The sequence below is a fragment of the Populus trichocarpa genome, chromosome 1, assembly GCF_000002775.5.
Source record: "Populus trichocarpa isolate Nisqually-1 chromosome 1, P.trichocarpa_v4.1, whole genome shotgun sequence".
Lineage (NCBI taxonomy): Eukaryota > Viridiplantae > Streptophyta > Magnoliopsida > Malpighiales > Salicaceae > Populus > Populus trichocarpa.
In genome coordinates, this window is record NC_037285.2 from 43542132 (window position 1) to 43560534 (window position 18403).

Sequence of the window (18403 nt, forward strand, 5' to 3'; positions counted from 1 at the left end):
GAAATCTAGAAGAGTTGTACGATGCCACTCAAGTCATGAAAGATACAACTCTATTTTGTTTCTTTGCAGATAATGACCTACTTAGCTTCAATGAAGCTGTGACAGAAGAGAAGTTGATAGAAGCAATGGATGAAGAAATACATCTCATTGAGAAGAATGATACCTAGAAGCTGACTAATCTACCAGAAAACAAAAAAGCAATAGGTGTTAAATGGGTCTATAAGACAAAGAAGAATGCAAAAGGAGAAGTGCAAAGATACAAAGCAAGATTAGTGGCAAAAGGCTACAAACAAAGAGAAGGCATTGACTATGGAGAAGTATTTGCTCCAGTAGCCCGGCTAGAGACAATCAGACTAATGATCTCACTAGCTGCACAACATAGATGGAAGATCTATCAACTCGATGTGAAGTCAGCATTTCTGAATGGCTTCCTAGAAGAAGAGATCTATGTTGAACAACCACTTGGATACATCGAAGCTGAAAATGACGGCAAAGTATATAAGTTGAAGAAAGCCCTCTACGGTTTGAAGCAAGCTTCGCGTGCTTGGAATACCAAAATTGACAGGTATTTTCAAGAAAATGGATTTGAAAAATGTCCATATGAACACGCAATATATGTGAACAAAGAAGCAGATGGCAGCATATTATTTGCGTGCCTATATGTTGATGATTTGCTGTTCACCGGCAACAACCCTACCATGTTTGAAGCCTTTAAGAAAAGCATGGTACAGGAGTTTGAGATGACAGACATTGGTCTGATGGCACATTTTCTTGGCTTAGAAGTGGTGGAGAAAGAAGGAGGGATTTTTGTATCCCAAAGGAGTTATGCCAAAGATATTCTTGAAAGGTTCAAGATGGAAAGCTGCAATCCGGTATCAACTCCAGTTGAGAATGGAGTAGAATTGAGGAAGAGTAAAGTTGGAAATGTTGATCCAACTTACTTCAAAAGCTTAGTAGGAAGCTTAAGCTTAGTGTGTTTTATCCCGTTTAAGTGTTTTAAAACCACCACCAGTGGTTTCTCCCACCAACAAAACGTAGCCAAAAGGTTGAGTTATTGTTGTGCCTTCCCCCTTTTCCACATTTCTTGACATCTAGGATTCCTCGTAAAAAACAACCTTCCCTGTCTTCTCCTCTCTAGCTAATAAAAATGAATGTGGCAATGCTGTAGCTATTTCTTGTTCAACTCTCTCAAAACCGACACCCAACCCACTTCTGACAAATCCCAGCACGTCACCGACATGCCCAACGGTGTCGGCGACGCTACAATCATCAACCAAGATCATGCCAACTGTCCTTTTTTATTGAAAGAAAATGCAAAAGTAAAATTAAACCATTCAAGAATAGAAGAGCTTCTTTGTTGCCTACCTTCTCTCTTGACCACCAAACTTTCTCAACCTCCCTTTGATTTCTTTCAGTACATCTAATTTCTTCCCTTTCTCTTCTCTGCAGCGCTTCTCTTACATTTCTTTCTTTCTTTCTTTTTGTTAAGGCAAACCGGAGGGGCAAGGGATTGTTGTGCCGCATTATAACAAGATGGCACCACGTCTCTTATCTTGCTTTGCCAAAGGAAACGATTCTTCTGCAAGAAACCAAAACCATGCAAATGTAACCGTTGATGTATCTGCGGAGGAGCAACACCGTGGTGGGGCTGTTTTGGTGGAGTTGTTCTCTTCACAGGGATGTAAAACATCCCCGGAAGCTGAGTTGTTGGTTTCAAGGCTAGGGAGGGGTGACTTTCAGCTTGAAATGCCTGTTATTGTTTTGGCTTTTCATGTTGATTACTGGGATTAAATGGGTTGGAAAGATCCTTATGGGGGTAGTCAGTGGACAGTTAGACAAAAGGCTTATGTTGAGTCTTTGAAGCTTGATACTATGTTTACACCACAGATTGTTGTTCAAGGGAGAACTCAATGCGTGGGAAATGAAGAGGAGGCTTTGTTGTCTTCCATTGTCAATGCACCAAGGTTTCCTGCTCCCACTTTTCAGGTTAGATTTTTAACTCTTTTCCTCTCTTTGCTTTTTATTATTATTATTATTATTATTATTTAGGCCTGTAGGGATGGATCCTGTAATTTCGATGCAATGGGGTAAACTGATTGCTCTTGCTTTACAGAGACATAAACTAGACGTCGTGAGTCGGAGAAAACAAAAAAATGGTATTGCTAACATGTATACTAAAAAACAAAAATAGATTTTAATTATAAATGTAAAATAAGTTGCATATTAAATGATGATTTTATCTAATATTAAAATAGAAACATATTAAATATACATGAGTCAATTTAAATTAAAATATAAAATTTATAGGGATAATCTTAAAAAAATATATAGAAAATTAAATCTCCAATTAACTTAATGTTAAAAGAAAATACTAAAAATAAATAAACACCCAAGTAAAATAACACTCAAGTAAACTTAAGTCAATAAACACGTCAATCCTGCACATGATAAGATTCAATAAATTTTTAATCCTAGAGATTATTTTTCATTTAATAGATTTATATAACAATAAATCTCATGAAAAAAAAATTATATGAAGTAATTTTTTTTTAAAAAAATACATCACAAGCACACGTAACTAAGATAGCAAAAATAGATAATTGATAACAAAAAATAAAATTGTATTTTTTTTTTTAGTTTTAAGTTAAATTAAAAAATAGATAATCAATAAAAATGATGAAATTTGATTTTTTACAAAAATAATTGAGGGATAAGAAATGCATAAATAACAACAACAACAACTAGGATGTTATGGCTTAATTAACCTGTCAAGAACCTGCGATCCAGGTCATATACTCAATCAGGTTTAATAATTTTTTTTATAGATCTATATTTAACCTAAATAAAAAATAAATAAAAAACATTAAAAATAAGCTAATCGCTTTTAGGCTATAGAAAGGAAGAGCCCAAGCCCCCGTGTGTGGGCCTAATATTGTTTTCTTTTTAAAGGGGTGGATACCTTTATTTAAAAAAAAAAAGATAACTGGCACATTGCTCGCTATGCCAAACAACATGTCATTTACTGGTTTAAATTCTAGCCACTACTATGATGGCTAAAAAATAGGGACAGTGGGGTTTTTATCCAAAAAAACTCATTTTAACCCAAAACATCCTACAAACACTATTAGTACATCTAGAAACTAACTTGTCGACAAAAAAAAACTCAGAAAAATGATCGAAATCATAAAATCAAACCAAACAAAATTTATCATCCTCGACTTAGATATATTTTTTAGACAATATTGATGTTTAAAACAATCACTATAAAACTTTCATCACCGAATGGAATCTGTTAACACCAATTTTAATCATTTTGGTGGTCAAAATAGGTATAAACGACGACTTTCTCTCTCTATAGTATCAAAATCTGAAAACTCTCTTTTCTCAAACGAACCATGAACTAAAAAATGAGAAAAATAAAGTTGTTCTAAAATTAAATTTCCAACAACTAAAGGGATTGATTGCCTATTAACCGAAGAAAAAAAAGGAATTAAAATGAACTTTTCGTATGAAAATCGAAGTTGCCACCTATTTTTCCTATTTTTTTCACTTTGGTCCTCTGTTTTTCAATTCAACCCTTTCTTAAAAAACAAAAAAGTAATTTGGTACTAATTTGGGATAAAAAAAGCCCAATTATGCAAAAACAAAGTTTAAGAACTAAATTAATTACAACTTTTCCATTAAATTAAAAAAAATAAAAACTTAGCCACCACCTTCATCATTTTCTCATTGCTGGAATCCAGATGGTGACAAGATATATAGCAACAATTAGTCAAGAAACAAAAAATATAAAATATAAAACATAGAATTATAACTAGATTTGGTCCGTGCCCATTGTTTCTTATGTTTAGACTTAGAAACAAAGTCCAATAATTGAAAAGTTTTAGACAACTAGTCAAAACAAAGTTCAGAAATTGAAAAGTTGTAGACAACTAGTCAAGAAACAAACATTAAAAAAATCAAATCCACAATTACTAACACCCCCAATGGCTCTACCATGTTGACTTAGCCTCTTCCTTCCTTTTTCTTAAAATTGAAATGTTGCAGACAATTAGTCAAGAAACAAACATTAAAAAAAAAAAAAAAACTCGAGCTTGGTAGATTCAATTTAAGCATACCAGATGATCTATTAATAACCCGTAAGCATACCTATATGAAAAAAAAACCTTGATGTCTCCCTTGATCCAGATATATTAATAACCTAGAAGCATACTCATATGAAAAAACAACCTTGATATTCTCTCTTTGTTAATAAAACATCAACCAACAAAGAGTAATTTTATTAGATGGTGGTACATTACCTTATTTGGCTCTCTTGATTTTGTGTTCAATTTTATATTTGATTTTATGATTTGTGTTTAGAAAGAGAGATAAGATGAGACGTGTTGTTCCGTTGATTTTTTAATTTAATATATATAAAAGTAATTTAATCATTTTATTATATTTGAAAAAGGCTATAGTTTTCCAAACTCAATAAACAAGTGAAACTTCTACCAAATTAAGAATGTTAGGTTAATTTTCTCTTTTATGAATTATGAATCTTGTTTAAAATTGCCAGGTGAATCTTACCCTTTTTTTATGAGTAAAGTAGCCTTGTTTAGCAACCCATTATACTTGCTTATAAAAAAAATAAAGTGGAATAGAAAATCACTGTACACATAAACTTATATTACTATTCATCATAATATAATTATTATTTTTCTCTTTTTTTAAAAATCAATCGCCTTGGTGTTGGGGTATTTAATTAGATCTTTTCACAAACTCATTGATCATTAAAGAATTGATCGCGTGTAGGGTTTTCTTTTTTTTAATCAAAATAAAATAAATAATTATACTTTATGCCAAAAAATTTAGATCTGGAAAATAAAGATTTTCTTTTTTCTTTTTATTTTTAGAAATACAATAAAATTACAACTTTACCCTTTAAAGAAAAAAATAAACCTTGTGTCTAAAGCCTTTTTCATCTTTTCATTTTTTTTTATGTTATTACCAAGTAAATCAAGGACAATTCTGTCTTTTAATAGACATTGAATATTATTTAAATTGAAAAGGTTGTGGTGCAAGCCACCCTCACACTTCAAGTGATGCATAGGAGCTAATTGGACACTTCAAGTGGTGTATGCACCACTTCTCGTGGCCAAAAAATCCTTTTATTGTGTTGTTTGATTCGTAATCACATCCTCTTTCTGTTAAGGTGACACATGTTAGTTGTGGTGGGCGGTTTCCCGTTAACAGGGCTTTCTTTTTTATCTTTTTTTCCTCTCTTCTCACCCTAAAAATTTCAGAATGGTCCTCTTTGTTATTGATATTACAACTTTTGTCCTTATTCTTTTGATTTCTAATTTTTGTTCTTATCTCTTTTGTAAAAGTTTTATTTGTTTTCAATTTCATCCTTCAATCCTAATTTATCATATATTATTTTTTTCAATTCGGTCCTTATTTTTTTTATTTTTAATTCTTTAATTTCTTGGTCCTATTGTAAAAGTTTTATTTGTTTTCAATTTCTTTCTTCAATTCAAATTTATGCTATATTATTTTTGTTAATTTGATCCTTGTTCTTTTGATTTATTTCTTCTTTTGTTAAAGTTATTTTTCTTTTCAATTTCACCCTTCAATCAAAAATTTATAGTTTTTCTATAATTTATTTTTTATTCTAGTTTATCCTCATTCATTTAATTGCTATTTTTTGTTTTGGATCCTTTTGTATAATTGGTTGTTTTTTTCAATTTTATCCTTCAACATTTGATTTGTTGGGGATTAGGCTTCATTGTTTTTCCATGTATGGTGTTTCCGGTCTAATAATACAAGTCACAGGTTTGAAGAGTTAACATAATTTGGCATTCTTTTTTTTTTTACTTATTTTATTTTCTGATTTCATCATTTGGCATTAGTTTTTTTTTTTTGTGGTTTTCTTTGATTTTTTTCTATCGGGCTATCCCGATTTCATGACTTAAGTCTAGGTATGGTAGTTTAAGCCGAGTTGGCTTGCCTCTTATTACTTAGGTTACATGTCTATCATGCTAACACGGGTTGACTGAGACTGGTTTGTTTTGTCCATTTTTTACTTAATTTTATCTTTTCATATTTAATTAGCTGAAAATTAAGCTATATTGTTTTTCTCCTTTTAAAAAAATATTTTTTTCTAAGTTATTATGATTTTTTTTTTTACTTTGTTTACTATCCTTATCTATTTTTTATCATCTAATTAGAATAAAACCAGTTTATTTAACTAATAAGTTATACAACTTGAATCTTAGATTTTTTTTTTCTTTCTTTCTTTAAAATACACTTGAAAAATAATAATTGTAGCGCGAGCACACGTCAATGGCCAACTAAACGTTTAAACCTCATTCAAGATAAGTGGGCTTGTTTTTTGGTGATTTAGCAATAAAAAGTATTCTAAACCAGCTTACATGTTAATCAAGATTTTAACGTCATAGGTTTGCTTCTCTGTGGTCTCAGATTCGAGCCCTGTGGTTGCTCATATGATAGCCACTGGAGGATTACATGGTCGTTAACTTTAGGGCCCGTGGGATTAATCGAGGTACGCGCAAGCTGGCCCGAACACGCACATTAAACTAAAAAAAAAAGGATTTTAAAACTAATTTAGTGACGACAAAGGAGGAAATGTCAGAGTCATCTTTCCTTTAAAACATAAACCCGTGTAAATATAATCAATGAATGTTGACATGTTTCATTAAGTAAATAAAGCCTTAAACAAATTAAGGGCAAAACGTAAATAAAACCTCAAATAGAAAAAAGTTGGAACTACAAATCTTTGTAACCTGTAACCTTAAACACCGATCACAGTTTGGTCCTGTTTGTTTGCTGAAAAATGATTATTTTTTTAAAGTGAATTTCGGAAAAGTAAATTATTTTTTGATATTTGGTAGTGTAATGGAAAATAAGTTGAAAAATACTTTCCAGTGTTTGGTTATATCATGAAAAATGAGCTGGAAAATAACTTATTAATGTTTTATTTTTCTGAAGTTTATTAAAATAATGAGGAAAAAATCTTACAAATTAAAAAGTTGAATGAGAATAAAATTGAAAAAAAATATAATTTCATAAATTATCTCAAATAAAATAAATAATAATCAAAATAATAGAGATCAAATCTAAAAAATAAAAAAATATGAAAGATGAAGAAATTAAAATAATAATAATTAACATTTCATAAATTATTTCAAAAAAATAATAATAATCAAAAGAATGAGGACTAAATTTGATAGATAAAAAATTTCAATAAAAAAATGATAAGAAAAAAGCAAATAACAATTATAAAAATGATAACCAAAGTTAATATAAAATTTAAATTTTAAAAGATAAAATTGAAAAATAAATATTCAAAACAATATATATATATATATAGCAATCAAAAGTTTGAGGATGAAATTTAATATAATCAGCAAATAATATGACATTTCTAAATTTTTCACAATTTCTGGAAAGTGTTTTCCACTCAAATTATCCAGAAAAATACTTTTTTAAAAATTAAATTAAATTTTTTTTTGATTAAAAAGTTTTTTTTGTTAACTAATTTTTTTTAATGTTAAATAAATATAAAAAAGTTTGAAAAATAATTTTGATAAAAAAAATAAATTTAAAAAAAGCATGAATCCTTCAATTCTGTTGTAACAGGCAACATTTCAGAGGCCGACTCCAGATTGCTTACAAGTCTCTTTATCAGGAGCCTTGAGAACTAAAGCTGACAATGATGGTGTCAACGTCATGGTAGCTCTCTATGACAGTGGATTAGTGACTGATTGTCCTAGGGGAGAGAACAAAGGGCGTGTCCTATCAAATGACTATGTTGTTAGAAAGCTTGAAAAACTCTGCACTGTCAAAGACATCTCTGCCAAGAAGACAGTTTCAGGAACTGTTAATTTTGCTTTATGGGAAGGCTTCAATGGCAGCAAATGTGGTCTTGCTGTCTTTGTTGAAGACAGCTCCCATCAAATTTTTGGGTCGCAGAGCATTCAGTTCCCGGTTACTATATGAGACATTCAGATTGAAACAAAGACTAAATATTGGCTACGATCGATATGACACTTGTGTACAGGATGTGCTGGATAATAATTTTTTTTCCTTCATTTTTTGGTCTTAATTTCTGATTATTTTTGTTCAGTTTTTATAAAGAAGATAACTAGAGACATTTTCGTGGTTTGATGGCATAAATTGAGTTTAGAGATTTGGATTTCACTTTCTTGATATCTTTGTTAATTTGTGCGGGGAAATGGAATTGGAAATTTGAAACAAGTTGATTGTTTTTTGATGATGTTTCAAAATTCAATATATTTAGGAAAGAGATTATTTAGTGTTTGGATAGAGATTAATCATACATTCAGGTCAATATTTTTTTTTTCAGAGCTCATGAAGTAGATGGCTAGTGGTAGAAGGCTCAACGCTTACAAAACAGCTTTTTTTTATGGGGTTTATGGATCCTCGGATGATAAAGTCAGTGACTTTTAGTAAGGAATTATAATAAATGCTAGAATGAACTTTAAATTCTAAAAAGAAGTATGTTTGTTCTTGTTTTGGTATGGTAAATGTTTTGAAAATAAGAGTACAAATACTCAAGAGAATAAAAATTGTAAACCCTTACTTAAATGGTTAAAGGGGTATATATACCCCGTGAACCTTGTCATGTTGCTTGAATGAATGAGTTGAAGTGTCATTTTCTCCTTATAGCATTAATGAGAGATATATATCTCTTACACAATATTAATGTTGATGGAAATATATTAAGCTCTTTAGAAGACTTTTATACACTCACGGGTGTAGAGGAATAATTATTCTTAACTTTCAATAGTTTATGTTAAAAGCCACAAGAATGAACAAACAAAACCCCATCACCCAACATAAGGCTCATACCCACTTGGACTTGGAATGATGTTAAGCCCAAGGGTGATGGGTCTAGCAGTTTGCCAAATCCACGTACAGACTCATGTATGTTTGAGCTCAGCGCATAGCTAAGCCTAAGGACGTTGGGTCTGACAGATCGCAAGACATATATCTGTTTGGGCTCAGCGTGTGGCTGAGCCCAAGGATATTGGGTCTGACAGATCTCTAGACCCATATTTGTTTTGGCTCAGCGTGTGGTTGAGCCCAAGGACATTGAGTCTAGCAGATCTCTAAACCCACGACTATTTAGGTTCAGCATGTGGTTGAACCTAGGGACGTTGGATCTGCCCACTTGCTAGAATAGTTTAGGCTTAATGCATGGCTAAACCCAAAGATGTTAGGCCTAACAACTTACTAGACTCATGTCTATTTGGGCTCAATGTGTGGTTGAACCCAAGAATATTGGGTTTGACAACTTACCAAACCCATATGTATTTGGGTTTGTTGCTACCCAATTTTTTACCCTATTTTTTAAGTATTTTCGAGAAATAAACCAAAAAATAGCAAAAAACAACAAAAACCCAAAAACAATATGTTCTTGATGTATTTGCGTCATTTTTAGCGTCGTCTCAAAAGGATTCAAATTTCAAATGTCTTTTCAACACGTTCAGTTTTTAACGCGTCATTTTCAAAATTATTGATTTTTTTCATTGAGCCAACGTTGATGTTGTTCTTTTTAAAAAAAAATCAAAATACAAATGTTGGACCAAGCAATTAGGGAAGACAAACTTTTCCACCTATATTGATTTTTTGTCATTCATAGTGATTAGAGTTTTCAAAAACCAGTTTAGGAAGAACAATTGATGGTTTTTTTATTAGGTTCTCATAGACAATGCTAATTGATGATGCCCCAAATCTAATATGCATATGAATAAGGTTTTTTGGTGTTTGTATAGTGATTAATCATATGTTCAGGTCAATATTCTCTTCTTCAAAGCTCATAAAATAGATAGTTGGTGGTAAAATGCCTAATACCTGCAAAACAGTCCCTTTTTGTGAGGTTTATGGACCCTCCGATGATAAAGTCAATGACTTTTAATAAGAGATTATAATGAATGCTAGAATGATCTTTAAATTCTAAGAAAAAGTATGTTTTTTTTTTATTGTGGTATGGTGAATGCTATGAAAATAAGAGTATGAATACTTAAGAGAATAGAAATTATGAATCATTTACCTAAGTGGTTAGGGGGGGTATATATAGCCCCTGAACCTTGTCATGTTGCTTGAATGGATGGGTTGGAGTGTCATTTCCTCTTACTTTCTATTTACCATAGCATTAATGAGAGATAAATATCTTTTATATAATATTAATAAGGGATAGATTCTTTTACACAATATTAATGTTGATAGAAATATGATGGGCTCTTTAGAAGATTTCTATACACTTACGAGTGCAGAAGAATAATTATTCTTGACTTTTAACATTTTACATTAAAAGCCATCAAAATGAACAAACAAAGCTGTGTCACCTAACATGACGCTCATACCCACTTGGACTTTGAATAATGCCAAACCGAAGGGTGTTGGGTCTAGCAGATCATTAGACTCATGTCTGTTTAGGCTAAGTATGTAGTTGAATCCAAGAATATTAAGTATGACAACTTGCCAAACCTATATTAGTTTGGGCATCAGCATGTTGCTGAACCCAAAGACGTTGGGTCTAGCAACTTTGCAAACCCACGTCAGCTTTGGCTCAGCACTTGGTTGAACTCAAAAACGTTAGATCTAGCAACTTTGCAATCCTACATCGATTTGGGCTCCGCATGTGGCTAAACTAAAAGATCTCGGGTCTGAAAAGTTGTCAGACTCACATCAGTTTGGGCTCAGCATGTGGTTGAACCAATGACATTGAGCCTGACAACTTGCTAGACCCACGTCTGTTTATACTCAGTGTATGGTTGAACCCAAGAATGTTAGGCTGGCAATTCGCCAAACTCATATGGATTTGGGCTCCGCATGTGGCTAAACTAAAAGATCTCGGGTCTGAAAAGTTGTCAGACTCACATCAGTTTGGGCTCAGCACGTGGTTGAACCCAATGACATTGAGCCTGACAACTTGCTAGACCCACGTCTGTTTATACTCAGTGCATGGTTGAACCCAAGAATGTTAGGCTGGCAATTCGCCAAACTCATATGTATTTGGGCTCAACATGTAATTGATCTCAATAATATTGGATATGGCAACTCGTCAGACTCATTTGTATTCGAGCTCAGCATGTAGCTGAACCTAAGGATATTGAGTTTGGCAACTCACCAAACTCATATGTATTTGGGCTCATAACGTGGCTGAGCCTAAGAAAGCAGCTAGAATCATGTCTGTTTGGGTTCGGCATGTAGCTGAACCCAAGAATATTGGGTCTGGCACCTCGCTAGACCCATATGTACTTGGATTTAGCACATAGTTAAATCTAATGATATTGGGTGTGACAGCTTATCGAACTTATATGCATTTGGACTTGACATGGTTAAATCTAATGATATTGGATGTGACAGCTTGTCAAATCCACATGCATTTAGACTCAGCACATAGCTAAACCCACGAATATTAGACCTGAAAAGTGAAAATAAATCAGACTCATATCATCTAGACTTGATCTTTTGACAAGCATAGGTCCATTGGATTGTCACCATCTTTGACCCTTTTAAACATGACTTTAAACAAATATATATATATATATATATATATATATATATATATATATATATATATATATATATATTCCTTGTTATTTGATTACTTTCAAGTAGTAACATATGGATAATAGCATCACAAGCTTGTTGTTTCTTGGTAGGAATCACCCATAGGACGCGTGTAACGGCCTTGAATTGCAGGGCTAGAAATATACATGCAATGAACTCGATACAATTTTTATTTTCAGGTTCTTGAACATCATCAAGATCACTAGTTTCTTTACAGAGAGATTGTTCAGTGCTTGTCTGAATTTGGATGTTCCCTTAAAGGGCTTAAATTTACATAGAAGTCCGTCTCCTATGGTTTATAGGAATTTATAATTGAATATTTAGTACAGTCAATTAGGGCCCCAACAACTCAAATAAAAAATCATCCTCATTGATTTCTCTGCTGCCTGATACTTCTCATTACATGTTTTGCCACTTTCCCTTCTTGGATCAAAAGAACTGGAGACGGGTTTAACTTGCATAACCGATGATCCTGCTGCAGAGCTCCATTTCTCTAGAAGAGCTGGTGATTTGGGTATGATCATATGATCTTTGAGCCCAAATGCAGCTCCTAGAGTGAAAACAATGCAAGCTTTGTTTGTAAACCTCATTGTCAGAGTTAAGCTCTAGATTAAGAAGTTTGAGGCTTTAGTGTAGGGTTCTTCTGTGACTGAGAAAAATGAAATTATATAGACCTGGAATGGCATAGTTGAGGCTCAAGTAGGAGGGGGAAAGGTTCCTATCCATTTGGATAGGAACATATGCTATTCTGTGTACATGGACTACTGCATCAGTATCTTCCTTCCCATGTTGTCTTGTCTTATTCTTTTTTTCTTCTTTCCAGTTTGGATTCAACTAGTCATAAGTACTCGTGCGCATTTCTCACTGTGCCTTGTGTTTCTACCCAAAAAAAAAAGGTCCTTGTAATATTCCCTTCGCTTAGCAGTTAAATTCCCTTTAAATGGAACTTTCCTACCTAATTCGTCATGTAAGGACAGAATAAGTTGAAATAGAAAGAAGATTTCTATTTGGTTTTCTACCAAATTGCAGTTGTCACTTGTTTCTTGCCATTTGAAAATATTTATATATAAAAAAAAAAAAAAAAAAACTAGAAGGTCCCAATATTCGTTTTAATGTAAAATTCATGGCCTAAAAAGCTGTCTCAAGATATAAAAACAACTAAAACTTTCCGTTGCCGGGACTTGAACCCGGGTCTCTCGGGTGAGAGCCGAGTATCCTAACCAACTAGACTACAACGGATTGCTGTGAGGTGTTGAGAATAATAATATATCTAATATGTTAGAGCTAAGATTTTTGGAGCTGCCACCTAGCATGATGGATAAACGAAAACGGCTAGCATCCATAATCAAGGAATCAGGAAGGTCCAGGAAACCATGAAAAACATGGAGAACGTATCCACCCTGTTCAGAGAGCAGAAAAGGCGTAGGCATAAGATGGAAATGAGAATGGTAGGTTAAGCAGGTGCTGTTGTCAAGGGCGGAGGGTGTGCAAGGCTGAGGTGGGCTGTAGCCCAGGGAAAAAAATAAATCTTAACCTTCAATATACAAAACTCTAATTCACACAGACATGCATATAAATGCAGCAATTAATAGTTTGAATAAGTTCTGAAAAAAGATTTTTTAATGCTCTAATGAATCTAAATTAAATTTTCTCAAATGTATTCTCATAAAAAAAAAAACCCCGATTTTGACATTAGTATTCTCATCTAATAGTATTTAGGAATGCAAAATGATTCTTAACAAACAACCAAAACGCATATTTCAGTAAAAACCTAGTTGAAATATTGAATTTTTTTATTAAGTTTTTATATAAATAGTTTATTTTTTATCTAACAAATTAATAAGAATATCTTCATGCAAAAATAATTAAATTATATTTTTTTTATCTTTAATATTTTAAAAAATATAAATTCATTTTGGATTTCACATACATAAATTAAAAGATTTTAGTCGATATATATTATTGTATTAAAAGCAAGATGTTATTAAATATATTAATTTTGGTTCTGTTAAAATTTAAAAAACTAACCAGTTTTCTTGTGACATCCATTAACTAAATCTTGTTAATATATTTATTAAAATTTAATTATTTTATACAGTAATTTATGAGCTTTTATAATAAATTCTCTTACAAAATAGGAAAGATAAATATTAATTGGGAAGATAAAATTATTATTAGTAAATAACCTAAATAAGATAGTAGTGCTAATTAAGAAAATTGAATATTTTTCATTAAGTTTAGATATGAATAGTCTATCTTTTATTAGATAAACAAAAAATATTGTCTTCTTGAAAAAAATGGAGAATTCCTACTTGTGAACTTGAAAATTAATTTAATTATATCTTATTTTTTACCAACTAATAAAGCATTACTTCGAATTTGAGAGATGCCAGATTTGATTTTCTTCTTATATATGTGCAATATGTTTGCACACAATATGAGATTGACATACCACATATGAATGTTTTGTATAAAAAAATTACAGGTGATTTATGTCAATAACAAAAATCAGTAACAGTTTACCAACATTATCATTATAATATATTTAACTCAATAATAGATTTTTAGTTGGAATAATTAAATTCTAGATTCAGTGATGGGATAATGAAACTCTTTGTATTTAGCTCTGCTTTAGAACCTAAAAACAACTTTAAATCATTTAAAATTGATGCTATTTGCAAGCTTATTAAGAAATTTTATCATGAAGATTTCAATGAACAAGAGATGTATTATTTGAGATCTCAGATAGAGCATTATTAGATTGATGTGATTCATCATAAGAACTTTTAGAATATGTCTACCATTTCTGAATTATGTCGAGGATTAATTAAAATAAATAAGTCGCAACACTATCATTTGATTGACAAGTTGATTCGTCTTATTTTGACTGTCTATTTTCATTGCTACCACAAAACGAGCATTTTCAACAATAAAACATATTAAAACTATGTTTCGCAATAAAATAAAAAATGAGTTTTTAGCATATTTTCTGATGATTTACATTGAACGAAAGCTTGCCGAAAGTATTGATTTGGATTCAATCATTGATGAATTTTATTCCACAGGACATAGAAGAATACAACTTTGATATTGTAATTTATTTGTATTTTTTTTATTTTATATACTTTAAATTTGAATTAAAACTTTATTTTTTCCTCGATAAATTTATATATATAAGTCAATGATTACTCTTGAAAAATAATTTTGAAAAATAATTTATGTATATCTGCTTAATAGCCCAGGGCCCTTGGCTGTAGTGACGATCCTTACCATCTCTTGGCCAGAAAGTTTGTCCAAAGTTATTGCCACGCCGTGACAAGATAATCTAATGGCCCAGGATACAGCAGTCAATGATCCCTCTGACATTTGCTGTTGCGGCAAAAGCAAGAGCCAAACTTCAAGATTCATGACGGGAAAAAAATATAGATTATTTTACTATGCAAGTCCATGATGAATCATGATGTCCCAAGAAATGCACGAGAAGTAATATACATGTAATAAACAAATGAGCTACCACCTTATTGATCAAAGACAACTTCCAATACACCAGCCTTAAAAAGCCGGCACAAATCTGAGCACCCATCCCTAAGGAATACAAAAATATGCCTACTTTATTTTCATTGCAAAACAAATCCACTATCTACATGCAGGAGGTCAAGCCCATCCCTAGCACCCTGAACTGACCTCCATACCATCCATCAAACAAATATCAGCATGGTAACAGAATCTTCTCCTCCTGGTGCGCGCCTGACTGCCAACTCAACTCCACCTACCCTTGCCCACAAGTCAAGGGGCTGAATCAATACAACTTGCAGCAAGATCAAAACCACATCTCACAATTACTGTACTGCTTCAACCTGTTGTCGAGCCAGGTACTTTTCTCGCCGCTCTTTCTGAAGAATAATAGCAATGAAGGAGAAGAGTTATATTCTGATACAGATATTATAAGAACTGAACGTTCAGGGAGATCAGACGGAATATTTATACCCATTCATCAATAACAAGACCTTCCCCAACAACAGGGGGGCCTGTGTCTGGTGGAGGTTTCTTGCGTACTTCAAGAGCAGCTTCTGCTTCAGCCAATTGACGCTTCAATTTCTCCATTGCCTTCAGAGAAACAATCTAAATCTTATTTTTAGCTGTTTATTGTGCACATAATCAACAACTGAACACAGACGAATCAAATTTACTTACAGGACTAGGACGCTCTGCATCTAAAAACACAACCCGCAATACTCGCTCAACTGTTACTTGATCCTTTTGTTCATCAAACTACAGAAAACAAGGTCAATTTTGGTTCAAATTGGTTTATCCTCTTGACATAAAAAACTGTAGAAACTGTTATTGTCATGAGAAGTTGAATAACCTTAGTTACAAATGGCGTTAAGAAATGGAAGTTGAGCATAAAATAAGTACAAGCAAGAAAATATATGATCAGTCTCCGGCATCTCCAGAATTATCATGTTTAATTACACTTAATGCAAAAGTAGACAATTGCAATCACATTTTCCATGTGAAATACGATAAGAAACAATTAACATCTTTTCAGAAAACTAGGGGAAAAACTAGAAACTTAACAAGTCATCTCTTTTTGATGCATTCATTTACGGAGTTCTTTAAAATCCATCCATGACAATACTGCACAACAACTACATAGTTTTCACCCAACCACCATAACAAACCTAACAAATAAGGCTTATGCAGGACCTTGATTCAACATCAAAGTATGACTACTTGACTACCATGCTCATAGCTAAAACCTTTCTTTCTTTCTTTCTTTTTGGAATAATGTTCCTTGATCTTTGCCACAATCATTTGGCATATTCAAGTATGAAATGGAATATAGAACCTTAATGTGCTGCTTCTATCTCTCTGTTGTTAGTTTCATTTCCATGAATGGAAAAAAAATCAAATCATTAATATAACCCGATACCATGGAATTAAAGTTCACTCAACATCTTTGAATCCCACAAGCTCATGAGCATATCTGAAAACCTATTAAGTGCCACAAATCCAATAAACAAAGTTTCTCGATGCTAAACTTCCAAAATGAACCCTGAAAATGTTTATCCATGGACATTACAGCAACAACCAAAGATTAACATTTCTCAAAAAAAACACAAAAAAACAAAATCATCAGATTTTTCAATTTCAATTTATTTCAAAATTCAAAAGTGAAACAAAAACTATCCATGCGAACAACTATTCCTCAACACCAGCTATAATGTAGAGAAGGAGAGTGATATGAAAAGCACAAGTCAAAATGACTTACCAGTTCAGGCACATACTCCAATCCTCCCTTCACTTTCAAACTCACAATCTTGAATTTAGCCTTGCTTTTCTGGTCCAATTGTTTTTCATTGTTCTCCGGTGGATCCACAAACTTGAAAACTGTCGATCAAAATATAAAAAGTCAAAACAACAAATAAAAAACACAAGTCACACAATTAATACAACCACGAGCTAACAAATACATCACCCCTAAAAAAAAGACAGAATCATCATGACTAAATTACCCGTCGCAATAAGGCTCTCTCCTGGAGCAAGAATACCACCGGGCGGACGCATATAACAGCTCTTCGGTGCAGTTGTTTGAAACTATAACATCACATAAAGAAACCAGTCAGGTGGTTCGATAAGATTGCTTTCAATGATCACAAGTCACAACAGTAACAAGCATAAATTCAGGGTTTTTTTTTTAACAATCAGATAAAAAAAAAAAAAAAGAAGAAACCCACAATTATTTTATAACAAATACTAGAAAAACAACTCATATCAACAAATTAGTACAGGTAGGACACCAACAGAAAAGGCATCATCCAGTGTACTTACTAAATATTTAAAACAGGAAAAAAATAAAAAAAAACATAACTGGTGTTATATTAACATTAAAATAACAATCCCCTTTACACCTAAAATGCAAACCACTAACATAAATGCCGTTCATATTATTAAATAATGTAATTAGCCTCTGTGTTATTACGAATTCTAAACAAAAGGTATAAAATAGAAATTAAACAAATAATTATACCTTAAAAGCAACATGAGACTTGCTTGTGTTTTTTAACCTTACTGCGCTTTTTACTTGCTTCCCGGGTTCGTCTAAAAAAAAAATTATACTAAGAAAAAATTAAAACGACAATAATAATAGCTAAAAAAAGGAGTTGACCAAAGTGAAGAGTCAACGGGGAGAAAATTAAAAACGACAGCGTACAAGGGAAGTAGAGATTATTAGAAGGATCAAGCCGGAGCCTTCGCCGAGTGGGTAAAAGCGATCGTGCAACAGAAGAAACTGTCGTTGACTTCAAACCGCTACTATTAACCGCCGCGCTTCGGCTACTGTTGCTGCCACCGTTATGACTGTGGTTGAGGTTTTGTGTAGACGACGAAGAGGAAGAGTTAGTTGCCGCTTGCCAGAAAGGACAGAGCCTAAACAGCTTCATGCTGTGGTCGCCGTTGGTTTTATGTCGGTCAGATATTGCCATCTCTTACCGGGAATTCCACGTTGCCGGTAAGTAAAAAGATTAGCATCAGTTAGTTATGTTGTTGCTTTGTAAAAGAAGAAAACACGTCTGGTCACGAGATTTAAATATGGTTGTCGGATTTGAAATGGTTTTGTGGATTTCATATATTAGTTTTGGAGTCCGTGCTTGGCAGGGCTGTACTTAAGGGTAAATCTGGGATAAAATAAAGATGAAGGGTATTTTGGTACAGAAAATACTAGGTGATGAGACTTGATAATAAGGGAAAACTATATTGTACGTAAGGGTTAATGTCACGGCATTTACAGCTGTCGGCT

The 18403-nt window shown here is 32.5% G+C and overlaps 2 protein-coding genes and 1 non-coding gene across 4 annotated transcripts; 1 reads left to right on the top strand and 2 right to left on the bottom strand.

Annotated features, from left to right (window-relative positions):
* Positions 1-1114: 1114 nt before the first annotated feature.
* LOC18095660 (uncharacterized) lies at positions 1115-8202 on the top strand. Its single transcript, XM_024594275.2, is given in 2 exon segments — positions 1115-1986; positions 7642-8202. Coding segments are annotated over 2 exon segments (813 nt in total). The 5' UTR covers positions 1115-1533; the 3' UTR covers positions 8002-8202.
* A 4568-nt stretch (positions 8203-12770) lies between these two features.
* TRNAE-CUC (transfer RNA glutamic acid (anticodon CUC)) lies at positions 12771-12843 on the bottom strand. The gene has a single exon. It is a non-coding gene; the product is annotated as a tRNA-Glu (tRNA).
* Positions 12844-15011: 2168 nt separating this feature from the next.
* Positions 15012-18183, bottom strand: LOC18095662 (vesicle-associated protein 4-1). 2 transcript variants are annotated; one of them, XM_006370289.3, is made up of 7 exons: positions 17819-18183; positions 17636-17706; positions 17121-17202; positions 16877-16995; positions 15799-15876; positions 15592-15726; positions 15012-15497 (listed from the first exon to the last, which is right to left on the bottom strand). In XM_006370289.3, the coding sequence occupies exons 1-7, from the start codon at positions 18087-18089 to the stop codon at positions 15444-15446; spliced, it is 810 nt and encodes a 269-aa protein (XP_006370351.2). In that variant the 5' UTR covers positions 18090-18183; the 3' UTR covers positions 15012-15443. The 2 variants fall into 2 exon arrangements, with proteins under 2 accessions (XP_006370351.2, XP_006370348.1); XM_006370286.3 differs by having other exon boundaries at positions 15592-15711; positions 17819-18181.
* Between the last annotated feature and the right edge of the window lie 220 nt (positions 18184-18403).